The following is a 14,550-nucleotide window of genomic DNA, read 5'->3' as shown; positions in this document are numbered from 1 at the left end:
CTTTCTTTAGAGGTGCTCTCAACCCATTCTGCACCCAGCCTGGATTTGTACCTGAGACTAGCCCAAGAAGACTGTCAAGATAACCCACGCAGACATGTTTGCAACCTCACCTTTGGAAGTTCGGCATCTGGCTTTTTGTGCGACAGCAACTTGTAAGTGTTCAGGTTGTTTTCAAAGCTCCTAAACGAAGAAGACAAAAAAATAAGATCAATAAACCAGTAATTTTTTTTCACAATTATTTTAAAGAAAGACTTGCATTTTTCAGAAAGTTTTCAAATCAGGTTTGTAATCTTCACAGATTTACTAAACTGCAAAGCATGGTAAAAACTGGAAATGAGAGAACACTGGAAAATACTCAACCCAGGAAAATAGTAGTGAGCATATAAAATAACTATACAGCTGCTCAGTTAATCTTACAGATCACAGAGAAAGCATTTTATCATCAAGTGACATGGAACAGAACATTTCCAACATTACTGTTGTAAAACTACCAGATACTTATCAACAACCTCAGGAGGTTGGCCTAAAGTCTTAACTGAACAAACACATGGTTGCTACCAGCCAGCTCACACAACACAGCAGCTCTGTTCTTCATGACTGTTTGGCCTGCTATCAGTGACTAGTCTGGCCTAGTATTGAGCCAGTTTGTTTTGCTTTGGATGTTTCTATGCAGTTATGAATTTCAATTATTCTATCCAATGCACTCCTCTTCTGTCTCCTGTTACTCTCGAATACATAAACACACTGAGAAACTGTTTAGAATGAAATAGGAAGTGCTGGCAGAACAGCAGAGCAATTCTGCTTGTCTGGAATGAAGGAACTGATGCAAGTTATTGGCTATACCTTCCACGAAGCCTCACAGCCTCAACAAATCTTCCCTCATCCATGGCTTTCTGGACTTCTTGAGTCTTGAAAAGAAACAACACCAAGTTGATTATTCAATACCTTTTTAAAAGTAAGTTGAACATCTAATATACTTCAGTAAATAAATCATTCTGAAACAGCTTTCCAAAGTGAAGGAAAAGAAATACTAATATTTTGCATAAATTACATTAGAGAGAAGAACAAAATAGCAGAATATACTAAAGGCCTTCCTGGGACAAAATTAAACCAAACCAATAACAATAATCAAGCAATAACAAAATCCTCAATACTCCTATTTATGCACACTTTAAGCTGAACAGTTTTAGCACAGAAAGCTCTCTGCTGGGTATGTTGTGTAAATGGATGCAAACATCTGACAAATTTGTTGCAGCAATAAAAGGAGGTCTGAGATGAAGTTTTAAAATAAAGAACACAGGGAAGAGACATGAAGTTCACTAGTCCCAAATGTGGGAAAGCTCTGCCCACGTTCCCATCACCGCTTAAATGACAAAAGACAATTAGAGCACACAGTGGTCTGCTGCAGTTAATGAAAAACTATAAATTGGCCTTTTGCCAGACACCCACCATCTGCACACACTCCATCAAAGGCAGACGGACTGCTTGGTTTCCAGACAGGGACACGACGCAGGCAGGGGTAGCTGGAGTAGCTTCTAAAAGGGCAAGTACAGCTTCCACACCCATACGGCTTGCCTGAAAACAAATGATGTTTTAAGTGTTCATGCAAGCACAAGGCTTCCAATCACAGAAATGGTCAGAATTCCTCCGTAATTGAAGGTGAAAACAATTATTCCTTGGTAAGTGGAAAAGTCACAGGTTGTTTAATACCCTTCAAGTAATAGACACTTCTTCTTTCAGCTTTGCTTTTTAATCCTAATACAGATTTTCACATGAAGTGCTTCACTGTTCTGAGTTCAAGATAATCGAGACAGTTAATATGAAATAGTAACTGGATTTGTAAAGTGCATCAGGTAGAAAACCTCCTCACACCCTAATAAATACCCAAATCTATTTTTACTACGTGATGTTGAAGTAATGTTTTTATGTTCACTCACCAAGATTCTGTCAAAAGCTGAAGGGGTTCCACCTCTCTGAACATGACCCAGGATAGTTACTCGGGTGTCAAACCCAAGCCTCTGAACCACAAGCTGCAGAGAGTTTCAAAACACAGTGGGTTTATGATCATCATTGCTTTATAGAAACACATTGGCACTACTCTGTACTTCTCCAGGCTAAACAGCCCCAGGTCTCCCAACCTTTACTTGTATGAGAGACGTTCCAGTCCCCTCAGCATCTCTGTGGCCCTCTGCTGGGCTCTTTCTAGTAGTTCTCTGCCTCTCTTGAATCGGGAAGCTCAAAACTGGACACAACACTCCAGATGAGGCCTTGCTAAGGCAGAGTAGAGGAGCAGGAGAACCTCCCTGGACCTGCTGGTCACACTTCTTCATGTATCCCAGGATAACGTCAGCCCTCTTGACCAAAAACAGTCTGGGCTCGTCCGGGATTTGAACCCGGGACCTCTCGCACCCTAAGCGAGAATCATACCCCTAGACCAACGAGCCACGTGGGGCTCCCTTCCCAGAAAATCCAAGGAAAAGTCAAACCTCCCACAACTATTTTTCAATTTCTTTTAACCAACTCTTTCCAGGAAAAGCAGAATAATCCAGCACTAAAGTTTTTCTTAATATTACACATTGAAACACAACTTTTGGCAAGGCAACCATTCCTTAAAAACTGACGAGGCTTTGTCCAAAACAATACTGTTTCACTGTGAGACAAGCCACAACTAACACTTTACAAGCAAAATAGGGTTAAAATCACTGAATGGAGCTGAATTCAGACCCTATCAACTAAGCAGGTGTTTTGGACTACTGTTTTATATTACAAAGAAAAGGTTCTCATTAATAAAAACTGAAATATTGCCCTTTAAGTGGACTACGGACTCAAAGAACAAATCCAACACAGAACCAGCAAACTGTTACAAGCTACTTTGCAGGAACAGATTTACTGTAGAGAAATGTGGTTGGTCCCAGTCCCATCTGTGAAGTGAAAAACAGAAAGCGTATCACGGGGACACTGACACTTACATCCTTAACCTTCTCTGAAGTTATAGGTTTGTTGTGGCAGTCAATAGCTCCTTCAGCTACAATAATAATATTCAGCCTTTTCTTTCGTGCACGATTCTACAATGAAAATGGAAGTATGTGAATATAGCTAAAAAAGTGAAAGAATCATACAGCACAATTCTAGAATCAGCTGTTATCCATTAAGCTTCTAGAACTTGAGAAAATATTTCTTGCACTCAATCACTGCAGAGTTCTCACACATTTTATCTTCAGGCAAGTCTTTTCACTGACGAAGTGAGCAGAGATGTACACACACTGCCTATGCAGGAGCAGTTCTATGTAATCCTAGAGTAAGTCATATAATTCTTCAAAATGATAGTGGAATGCAGGAAAAAAAAAATCAATGCTGAAGATCAAACAGCACTAGCTGTGACACTAGAAGCAAAGACTTGCTGGAATCATTGATCACATTTTAAAATCATTGTTTGCCAAAAACATCTACAAAAGGGTCAGGAAATGCCAAACATAGTAATAGATCACCTCTGAAAGCTTGACACACATTGAGTCTTCCCATCCTTCTTCTGGTGGATATTCAGGAATAAACACCCAATCTGCACCACAGGCTAAGGCACTAACAAGAGCTAGATACCTAGTAAACACAACAAATGATTAGACAACTATGGTTCGGATTTCTCTATTGTTCATGCTATCTGTATGAGACACAAACTGTTGAAGACAATACATACCCACAGTGTCTCCCCATAACCTCCAGAACAAATGTTCTCTGATGGCTGTAAAAGAAAATACAGTAACTGTAACACTGCAACTCAGAAATCCAATTCACGTGTTTGAAATCAGAACCTGGTATCAGGCAAGTGCTTGTGCTTACCACGCTCACCAAACACAGAAGGCATTAGCAAAACAAGAGGCTGTATGAAACAATGTCTCTGAAATCAGCTATCTTCCAACACATAATTCATTTTCACTACTACTTCTTTCCAAAAACACCAAAGGCAGTTAGGAGGGAAGAGGTGAATAGTTACTAGAAATGTAAATGATGCAGATTCAGAGTTAAGAACAGCAATGATAAATCTGCATTTTCAAAAAAATTCATTTAACTGTTTGACTTTTGTGTAGGGAAAGCTTAAGATTTGAAGCATGAACTACTGTATATTTGTCAGTTTTCAATACCTTTGAGCAGTGGTCATGATGGCATCCACGACTTCAATGATTCTGTGCAAGGCCGAGTCAGTACCTATGGTCATATCAGTGCCACAGAAGTCATTGTCTATGGATCCAACCATTCCCACGATGTTAAGGTAAGCATACTTCTTAACAGCCTCTTCATCAATCTTTCCTGTAAAGAATTGTCCAGAGAAAGAGCTGTAAGATGTTTTATTTTCTTTTAAATGTTTTAGACACACTGCTTGGACACTACTTTTGTAAATCATATCCAAACATTAAATTATGTTTAGATATTCTAGGTAACAAGGTTAGTCAAAACTACAAGCAAAAGCCAATCAAACAACCAAACAGAAGAATCCTGCATAGAACTCCTCACAGTACAGAAGGAAACAAGAGCTTTTCAGTCCATATCAAAGCATCAACAGATTATCAGCTTTTGTGACCAACGTTGAAATTGGAGGCTTGGACTTAAACAATACCAATCAAATTGCAGTCTCAGTGTATGACATGCAATGAAGAAGGAAGCAAACTGGATGTGATTATGGACATAAAGCATTAAACATTTTTAGACTTCACTTTTGCACCACTGAAAGGCTCTGATTTCATGATTAATAAGCAAATAGAATAGAACAGCTCCTATTCTAAGCCTTGGTCTGCATCTCCCAAGACATCAGCAAAAATGCTGTATCATCCAAGAGTTCTAAAGATCTCAAGGATGAAATACCTTAGCTGCTTTAGTGCTTAGAACTACCTTAGCATCTGTGGATGGGATGGTAGTAAATACAATGCTGATTTTTAATATGAGATTCAAGAACTATGTACTGGTGTGTTTAATGTCTATGCCAGAGAAAATAGTAGAAACCACCATAAAAAAAAATAGAACTGATGTCCATAAAGATAAATACAGCATTCTGATGAACAATTCAAATGTTTCTAATGTATACCATGCATTACAAACCTTTTCTAGAGCTCCAAAGGTGATTTACTAATCACATAAATAAAGGATATCTGTTTGACATTCTACTTAGGTTTCCAAAAAGCCGTGGACAAGGTCTGTCGCCAAAGGATTTTTGAGGAAACTAAGTAGCCACAGCATAAGAGAGAAGGATTTTGCACTGAATAAATAGTATGAAACAGAGGGTAAAAAAAATAAGAAGGAGGGCAGAGGTAAATGCAAGTTCTTGTAGCTGAAGAAAGTTTACAATGGAGTTCTACAGGGATCTGTGCTGTTGAACATACCCAGCAATAACCTAAAGATGGGAATGAGCAGTAAAGGGCCAAAGTTTACATACTGAATTTTTTGAGTTCTAAAGGTATGAAGTGTCTGAGAAAAAAATGAGGACTAGCAAGACACAGTGAGCAGTAAAGTATCAGATGGAACTCATCGTAGATAAATGTGAACTCACACACATGGAAAATGTACCTTTGTATCACAAATAAAGTAATGCTGATTTCAGCATAATAATAAAGCTGTTTTCATTAATAAATCAGCTTCAGTGCTCAACAGCAGTCAAAAAATAATCCAAATATTAGGAAATATTAGGCAAAGGATAGAGAACAAAACAAAGATCATTATACTACTGTGTAGATCCGAGGTTTGCCCTCATCTTGAATACTGGGTGCAGTTGTGGTCTTCCCCACCTCAAAAAGGACATGGTAGAACTGGAAAAGGTTCAGAGAAGGGCAACAAAGATGATCAAAAGGTATAGAACTTACATGTAAGGACAACTAAGCAAACTAGGACTCTTTCATCTAGAAAAAGAGATGATGAAAGGATAATAAGACAGCTGTAAAATCTCCGGTGGCATGCAGAGAGGAAGCAGGATTGATCATTCACTGTTTGTTCTGATACAGGAATCATAGGACATTAAACAATACTAGAAGCCAATGGGACTAAAATAAACAGGAGAAGATTCTTCATCATCTTCATTCAATGAAGCTGCAGATTCCCTTGCTACACAATGTTTTCAGGAAAAATCTGTATGCTTTCAAGGAGGCTGTATATATTTATGGAAGAGAAACTCATTAAGGACTGCTGTCAGCACATGGTTCAGAAAGTCCTGAAGTCAGAAATGGATGGAACCCCTCAGTATCTATCTATTATGAATCACAATTAGCATTGACTCAGTCTTGTCTGGGCTTGCTCCTTTAGCCTTCCCTATACATTTTTTTGGATGCTATCAAGGACAATTACTGGGCTAGAGGCACTCTTAGCAACAGCCACTTAATGCTCTAATCTTGAACAGTGGTACACAGGCAAGAAAGCACCTTAAATTAGTAACAACCTAGTGTGACTCTTGATGTAAGAAAGGAATTACCATCTGAAATACCATTGAATCTGAGGGCAAAGGGCTTTTCAAGACGAAGGCTGAAAAGGACTCGCTGTGATTGATAAAAGCCACATGAACTGCTGCCCAGTAACTTATCTGGCCTTTTTCAACCTTCATAAGAGAGCATGTACAAGAATTAAAAGCTGTCGCTTTATGAAGGACAGTGTCATGACCTAGAATGCAGGTATTTGATTTCTGAACAGGAGAAGGCCTCGGGTTCCACGCTGCGTAAATAGAGTTATCGTACACACAGAAAGCAAACTAGGAGTTAAATACAAACTTACCTTTCTGCGCCAGTTCTTCTAGAAGTCCACTCCATTCTTCACGGAACAGATTGGCACCAGTCAAGCTACCATCACCACCAATCACGCAGAGATTAGTGATTCCTCTCTGAACCAAGTTGTAGGCTGCTTGCAGGCGGCCCTCCCGGGTACGAAAGGATTTGCAGCGTGCACTGCCAATAACTGTACCTCCCTAGAAAAAGGAAATAGAGAACAGGTTTCATTTATAATCCAGTATTTAGGGGGGGCATTGAAGGGGGCTTTTTTTGTTGTTTTTTTTTTTTTTAAGATAGATAAATGATTAATGGTTATTTTGTAGCACAACCTCGGTCTTTCATTTTACAGTGAGCAAATAGTAACAAAACCCAAAGAATTATCAAACCTGTGGGAAATTACATTCTGAAGAGCAGACATAAACCCCAGAGAAAAGGAAAAAAGCACTCAAAAATGGCTGAAATAGAGCTGTTCTTGAAGGAAAATGTTGAATGGTTTGGGATTAATTTCAGTAGCATTGCAGGAAACTCTCTAATTGTTGCTTATAAGTGATGGCAACAGTAAAAAGTGCTATGACACTGAATAGTTAAGCATTTAGATAGGTTTGCTTTGAATCACTACATTTTCCCCCTAACATGAAATATATAAACAGTAACAGAAAAGATGCATACTTAAAGCTCAAAACCATCATTTGTTGTCACTCCACAGAATCAAGCAAAGAACTGCATCCACATTTAGTGCTTTATTAATATGATTTAAAGAGCTTCCTCCAGAAATGGAAGTAATTAGTCTCAAACACAACTGAAGTTCCCTGTCACTGAAAACTGCTGGGCATCTTGCTGAAAACAAGTTACATACACATATGTCTTTATGGCCAGTCACTCAGTATAAGTTTAATTTTTGTCTTACTTGTCACAGTGAAACAGATCTGGAGACAATTCCCTCAACTTTTGCAGAAACATTTTCTTCACTTTAACTTGCAACATATCAACCATGCCAATCTAAATTTGAGCTTCTATTCTGCATACTGTACTGAAATGATTTGCCCTATCAATGGGGCTTTCAGCCCTCAATCCACTCCCTAGGTACTATTTTACACTGCAACATGCAACAGCTGCTGTTAGAATTAAAAAAACACCCAAACAAACAGTGGAATATAAGCAGCTCAGCTTTCTTCACAGACAACATAGTAGAGCACACACATGGAGAGGCTCTAAAAATAACAATCTGGACTAAAAACATATCTAAACTAGTTATTTTCATACTTAGGAAAACACAGCATGGGGAAAAGAAACTATTCAAACAAGCTTCTTCAGATTAAATACAAAAAAACATTGGGCTGAAAAAAATCTTTCATCAAAGCAATTAAGCACATTCTGTAAGATGCATCCTAAGGCTCACTGTTGTTCTGCTGAATTCCTAGCAACCAAGCTCAGAAAGGTATATAGCATACATACTACATTCACGTATAGGCTACCTGCATCCTGCTCCTGCATAGCTCTGCCATGACACCTCAACATTCTCTTAATCATAAAATAGGTCTGGATGATGTTCTTTGAGTCGCATGGTTAGTTATGTAGCCCTGCAGGTAGCACAAATTTGGACTGCAATCCTCATGTCCCTTCCAACTTGAGATGTTCTAATACTGTGATTACAGATTGTACTAGTCAGGGGATTTAAAAAAAAAAAAATCAACCAAAACCTCAAACATATGCAGACAAAGTATCTCACAGTATTTGTTTTTAAGAAATATACCTATTTTTCTATTTGCTAACTGCTTCCTGTTTACTGTGTTAACTGTACAGACAGCTCCAAAAGAAACCCACGCTTCACCTGAAGGTAGTTTTCAGAAAGCTTGGCAAGCAGTAAGGCCTCTTTGCCAAACACAGCATCTGCTCTGGAAGAGGTAACATTACCATGCTGAGGAAAAGTGTAAGGAGATCCAAAGAGCCACCTTGCAGAACATTGTAATATAAATGCACCAAGTCACTGGTATTATCTGAGCTCTGGAGAGCCGTAATTATTCCCATTACTGTAATTCTAAATCCACACAGACGTAAGGCTAAGAGCGTTTCATCAGAGAGCATTTACCTTACAAAATACACTCATTTCATATTTTAGTCCTGTGATGCCTTTTTTTATTAAACACAGATTTGCCAACATGGCTTTAGGAGGCTAATGAGATGTACTACTGAAAAACTAGGCCAAAGGTTTTCAGATTCTTTCTGTGCACTGAACACAAGACCATACAGAGATCTTTAGAGTCAATCATTCATACTGTAGGATGTCAGCTCTGCTGAAAGTGATATGTACTAGCCACTCAAGTCATCACATAATTCAAATCCATAATTTCTATGGTTGCCTGTATCAAAAACTATGGTTCTCTCTTTAAAGAGAGGGGATGCAGGTCCCACCCCTTAAAACTTACCACTTGCAGGATACTTGAAACACTTTCCCATGAAACTTCCACAATATTATCACCTCCATCAACCATTCCTTGGTAACCCTGCAAGAGAAGAAATATTTCAGAAGCCTGATTTTAAAAGATCTGTATCATTTCCATTGCAGTGATACTCACCTTCCACATTTTAATGGAACTTTCAAAAGAAATGAAACCCACTAGATAACAAAAATACTCAATTTAAATTAAAAACCTCAAAGCAAGCATCACATTAGAGGAAAATAAAGCCAAAGATGCCCTCTTTCTAAAAGATGAGTTCCATAAACAACTTCAAGATACAGTAACACTTCACACAGATCACACAGCTTCTAAACTCTCCTTTCTTGGGAATAAAAATTCAGTTATTTCTGAAAAATTACAAAGATGGAAGAACTCTGAAAAGTATTATAAAATGTGCTTCCCGAAAACGTAACTTCAGTCTGAGGTCATGCTCTTAGGAAAACAATCTACCTCAGTAGCACTTTGTACACTTTTCCCCCCAAGGTAGGCGTAAGCATAATGAAATAAAGAGCAACAACCAAAAAAATTTTCATAAACTATGGAGAAAGCAGGTCAGAGAACTCCCACTCTTTCTTTACAGAGAAGACATAGTTACACAAGTAGATGAAAGAAATGTAGTAGAAAAATATAATCTGTAGTGACAAATTTAAGAAATCCTTGGGGTCTTAACTTAAATGGTTTTCAGAAACCAGTGTGCGCTGTAATACAGAAAGAACTACACCCAGCAGAAAGAAGGAAAAGCAGCCAGTGAGCAAATGAAGGGTTTTGCTACACCTGGCTTCATTAACTGCCTGCATAAATACTAACAGAAAGACAGTGACAATTAGAGACTCTTCTCTATTAGGTGATACGGTGAATGCTGCTTGCTGTGGGTTTGTCTTTCAAAAAGCAAAAAAAAACCCAAGTATGTCTAACAAGGAAAACTGAGAGAGATACCAGGATAAAACTGGAGTTACCATTCAACTTTGTGACATTTATTTAAACCCAAACGGAAAAAACAGGCCAAATAAAACAAAGAAAGAACTCAAGACTTTCTGTCTCCATTTCCAGATGCTGTGCCTATCTGGATAGTCACGTTTAGGAGCAGCTGGTCAGACTTTCTTCTGTATGCAGCTCTCACAAGACTGTACATGCTTACTTTTAGGGGTCTCAGCAAGAGTTCAGGTGACACTATAAACTGGAGACACACACTTTGGCACAAAGCAGAGTATATGCAGGTTTTCTCCAGCGAACAGTAACGTGGAAATGTGCTATAGCTACACTGGTTTCAAAAGTCCTCTCTATTATACGAATACTTCAGCATACTTGGGAGTCTCTCATAGTATCACATGGTAAAAATACAGAGAGAACCTGAATACAGCAGAAGTTACTCTAAGAATTCTAGGATTGCAGTACAGATTCTAAGCAGAAAAGTTTCTGCTCAGTGAGATTTAATTAAGAATTGTTGATGTAAGATGGTCATGTTAAGAAACATCTGGATGAAAACAACCTGTGGCTCTAACTCATCACTGAATATTCTGTACCCTCTCCATGTAACTGTATGTATTTAATATATACACATAGTGTCTTGTATTCTAATGTATATAAATGACTTGAAGCTAACACAGGATTTGCACAATTCCTTCTAAAATCACAGCGATTTAGAAAAAAAAATGCTACATATCAGCTTCAAAAAAAAAAACCCAAACCTAAACTAGTTCTTTCTTAGATAAAATCAGAAATCTTCAGATAGAAACATTCCAGTGGATCTGACTAAGCTTGATGAAGGCTAATAAATTACCAAGTTCACAGATCACAGGGGTTTTGTTTTCAGTTTGTTTCTTTTTAAGCGATGAATATCATGTTCCCTGTATCACTTTGTGTTGGTTTGAGACTAACTGGAGTATTTTACTGAGAAAAATTAAATCCTTAGCTGTGGGAAGAAAAAGGAAAAAAAACAACTATAACCTATATAGCTAAGACACTCACTTCTCACACACTTCATAGTTCTCACTTCTTCTTTCTGGTCAGCTGTGTGGTTGCATCTACTGTAACTGTAATCCGACCTAACCCTTTATTTCCTCTAACCTTCTTGTTGTCTTTTTGACATCTTATCTCTGATCTTTCCAGATTTACCATGTGAGATATATGGGGATTGATCTGGCTATTTCTGAAAGGAGAGAAATAGGGGGAAGGAGGGAGGAGGTTTGGGTCAGGAGCCTCCTGGCAGTCTGATTGTTTTGGGAGGGATTTTGTGTTTCTGTATTACTTTTAACCTGCATATAACTGTAAATATTTGTGTATATTGTATACTTATATGCTTGTAAATTGTGCTAAGCTGTAAATACAGTTTCCTTCCTTAACTTCCAGCCAATAGAGTCTAGTTTGAGTGAATTCATAGCGTGGGGGGGACAGGTAACCCCCAAACCACCACACACTTAGTAACAAACTGATAACTTTTTCTATCAGTGTTTCAGCTGGCAACCACAGTAACACAAAGATTCAGAGGCTGCAGATCCTAAAAGAACCATGAGAGGTTGCATTCTAACTCAGTTTTTAAGACTACCTACACTAAGCTGCACTACAAGATCACAAACATGATATACAGATCATGTATCTGCACCAACCATTCATCCTCAATTTTCACTTGGGAGGAAAAATAAGGTGCACTCAAGAAAGCACAATGCACAGTAAATACATACATCATCATACGCACAGCATAAGGCTAATGGACGAAAAGTCCTTAGTTGTACTTTATTCACAAATCTAAAACACAGGGAAAAGCAAATGGCCAAACTACTGTTTGAAAATGTCCTTATAAGCAGGCTACGTATGAGCTGTGATTGATGCATCTTTCAAGCAGAAAGAACTCATTCTGGGCAGCAGTCTGCATCGGTTCTACTTTCTCTGTGTAGACAAGTGAGCAGAGAGGTTGTACTAACAACTCCTTGCAGCACAAAGCAAGAACAAGCTGCTTTTGGAACAGGCCTTTTCCACTTGAACACTGCATTAGCTTTTCCTGACTCACTTGTGCATGCCAGGGATTTTATGTAAGCCAGCTACACACAACGTAGCCAAAATTTCCTTCCTGTTCTTCTATACCATTAAGAGATTAAAAAAGTCATAGAATTAAAACAGCTTTCCTGAAAAGCTATAGGAAAAAAGAGGCCTAAGTATACTTGAAATATTAATAAATGTTTTCCATTTATCATTTTAGATATTTAAACATTTGATGCTAACTCAGGGACTGGGCCATCCATTTTAAAGGTGGAATTTAATAGCTCAACACTGCTACAGCTGCCTGGTTACTGAAAATTAGTGGCATATGTGAATAAGAAGCCATCAGTTTACACTCCGAAGAAATAATTTTTACTTGGATTCTGAAAGTAGCAGTCTGGACACCGAGGTAATGAAACTATTGGGCAAGAATAGCAGAAGCAGTGGAGAGGGAGTAAACTATTAATACAGCAAACATTATACTTGAAGATCAATCCTATTTTATGCTTTTTCCTTTCTCTACCCAAAATCTGAATCCCCAAACATGACCCTGTGGATCATATGCTCATACAGTACACATTTAACTCCCGCAGGAAGTGGCAGACACGGCACAACTTACTTCCAGCCTTATCTCTAAAAACAAAAGCCATCTCCTGCTATTTTACAAGTGAAACATTTGGGCTGAACAGTTACTTTTACTTACTGAGCTTTCTTAGCTACCTCCTGAGAAAGCAAAATACCAGCATCACGAAGTGCACAAACCACACAGAAAAGACAGGAAGTTTTCCTCACGGATATCCGTGACTGCCGTACCATTGCATTTCCAATGCTGGCCTCTTGAGAAAAAGACTCTTAATCAAGATGAAGAATCTAAAAGTTCCATAGCTTAGTAGTAAGAGCACGCATCCACTGGGAACTATGTGCTTCAATCCTGGAAAAAGGGCAGGTTATTTGTATAAATATTTCAGACCTCTGTTTCCAAAATGAATTCCCACAAATGGGAGGCATTGCTTTTTCTTCTCATTCCCACTTAAAAAAAACCAAACCACCAAACACAAAGCCATTTTCAATCACTTCTGGTTAACAAAGTAATTTAAACTGGTTTCCTACAGCAGCCTGGTATGGTACTCTGACATGTAGCTCCAGCTCCTTGATTTTCACAGTACAAGTCAAGTAAGTCCACAGGTATTCAAATGTTAATTGCAGGAACAACTCAGTGCTAGTCAGTGAAGGGGACCACAGACTGGTTAGATACTAAAATGCTAAAAGAAAAATGTTAACATGAGTAAAATGACACTAAAGTAACTTTATATAGCAAACATTATTCCCATGAATTTATAGCAAGATTTTCAACTGTGACAACTCAAGTGATTTAAGACACAAGGCTTCCATTTTTAGAGCTATAAAATCTAGTTTCACATTAACTCTATATATTAGATATACTACATTATAGTTTTGGTACAAACTATTCTTCAGGTTTAGTTTTCTCCTTAGTTTTTTTGGTTTGTGACTCAAAGTATGTCCAAACAGCTCATGAATGTCAGTATCTGTTTATTTGGGCTTTGGTAAACCTAACTGAAAAAAAGGCAACAAAAATATTTGCACTCGGTTCACTGCCAATTTTAATTTGTTGTGGTAATCTTTCTCTAGTCCCAAAACTAAGCAAAATAGAGTTAGGAAATAGAAGGAAAATAAGGGTTTTATTGCTCTGCTTAGAATACAGAGCTGGTGGTGGCTACAACTGCAAAAGACAGATGGGTTTACATTATAAAAAAAGTTCTTATGATGGAAAAGGTTACAGGAGAACCAGCATAGAACAATTAGTGCAAAGAAAGCTTGAACAGGCTGTGAACTTGAACTCCTCTTTTGGCTCCAAATAAGAAAGTCTTTTTCGTCTTTTGAATGTTGGCACTCCAGGTTTTTCTTCATTTTTTCAGAGCAGACTCATCCAAAGTACTGCTTCACCTTGAAAATGTGCATCCAACTAAAATGTCTACTCAAAACGTAGGCTAAAAATAAACTATTCTCATTGCTTAATACACTGAAGTCTGCATTTCACAAAGTGTAACACAGGAGGACATTATTAAAAATACTCAATAATTTCAAGTATTTCAAGTATTTCCAAAAATCCATCTTCTGTGTATACACCATGCTAAGACTTATAACATAAATCCTTAATGCCATGTCTTCCTTAAGATTTTTACCTTCCACTACACTCATCACTTGCATCTGTTTCCTACTTCAAAGTGCTGAAATTAGTTGTTTCATTTCAAAGCTTGCAACAGTACATGTGTTGTGAAAGAAAACTGACTTCATATTTTAATTAATGGAGATGGAGAAGAAAAAAGCTTAACATTCAGTATTAGCTGAAACCT

General features: G+C 38.0%; 1 protein-coding gene and 1 non-coding gene across 5 annotated transcripts in view; both read right to left on the bottom strand.

Moving 5' to 3' along the window:
• PFKP (phosphofructokinase, platelet) overlaps positions 1 to 14,550 on the bottom strand; it is a 44,013-nt gene that overhangs the window by 17,229 nt on the left and 12,234 nt on the right. For all 4 annotated transcript variants that reach the window (XM_064162569.1, XM_064162566.1, XM_064162568.1 and 1 more), the window contains 10 exons: positions 9,167 to 9,244; positions 6,748 to 6,937; positions 4,140 to 4,305; positions 3,695 to 3,739; positions 3,489 to 3,597; positions 2,970 to 3,065; positions 1,938 to 2,030; positions 1,450 to 1,575; positions 844 to 908; positions 111 to 180 (listed from right to left, as the gene is read on the bottom strand). In XM_064162569.1, coding sequence (XP_064018639.1) covers positions 111 to 180; positions 844 to 908; positions 1,450 to 1,575; positions 1,938 to 2,030; positions 2,970 to 3,065; positions 3,489 to 3,597; positions 3,695 to 3,739; positions 4,140 to 4,305; positions 6,748 to 6,937; positions 9,167 to 9,244 — 1,038 coding nt within the window. The remainder of the gene's footprint in view (positions 1 to 110; positions 181 to 843; positions 909 to 1,449; positions 1,576 to 1,937; positions 2,031 to 2,969; positions 3,066 to 3,488; positions 3,598 to 3,694; positions 3,740 to 4,139; positions 4,306 to 6,747; positions 6,938 to 9,166; positions 9,245 to 14,550) is intronic.
• TRNAP-AGG (transfer RNA proline (anticodon AGG)) lies at positions 2,373 to 2,444 on the bottom strand. The gene has a single exon. It is a non-coding gene; the product is annotated as a tRNA-Pro (tRNA).

The sequence above is a fragment of the Pogoniulus pusillus genome, chromosome 23 (genome assembly GCF_015220805.1).
Source record: "Pogoniulus pusillus isolate bPogPus1 chromosome 23, bPogPus1.pri, whole genome shotgun sequence".
Taxonomy (NCBI): Eukaryota; Metazoa; Chordata; class Aves; order Piciformes; family Lybiidae; genus Pogoniulus; species Pogoniulus pusillus.
Note: the sequence above shows the minus strand (reverse complement) of the source record. Positions and strands in the feature narration are given on the sequence as shown.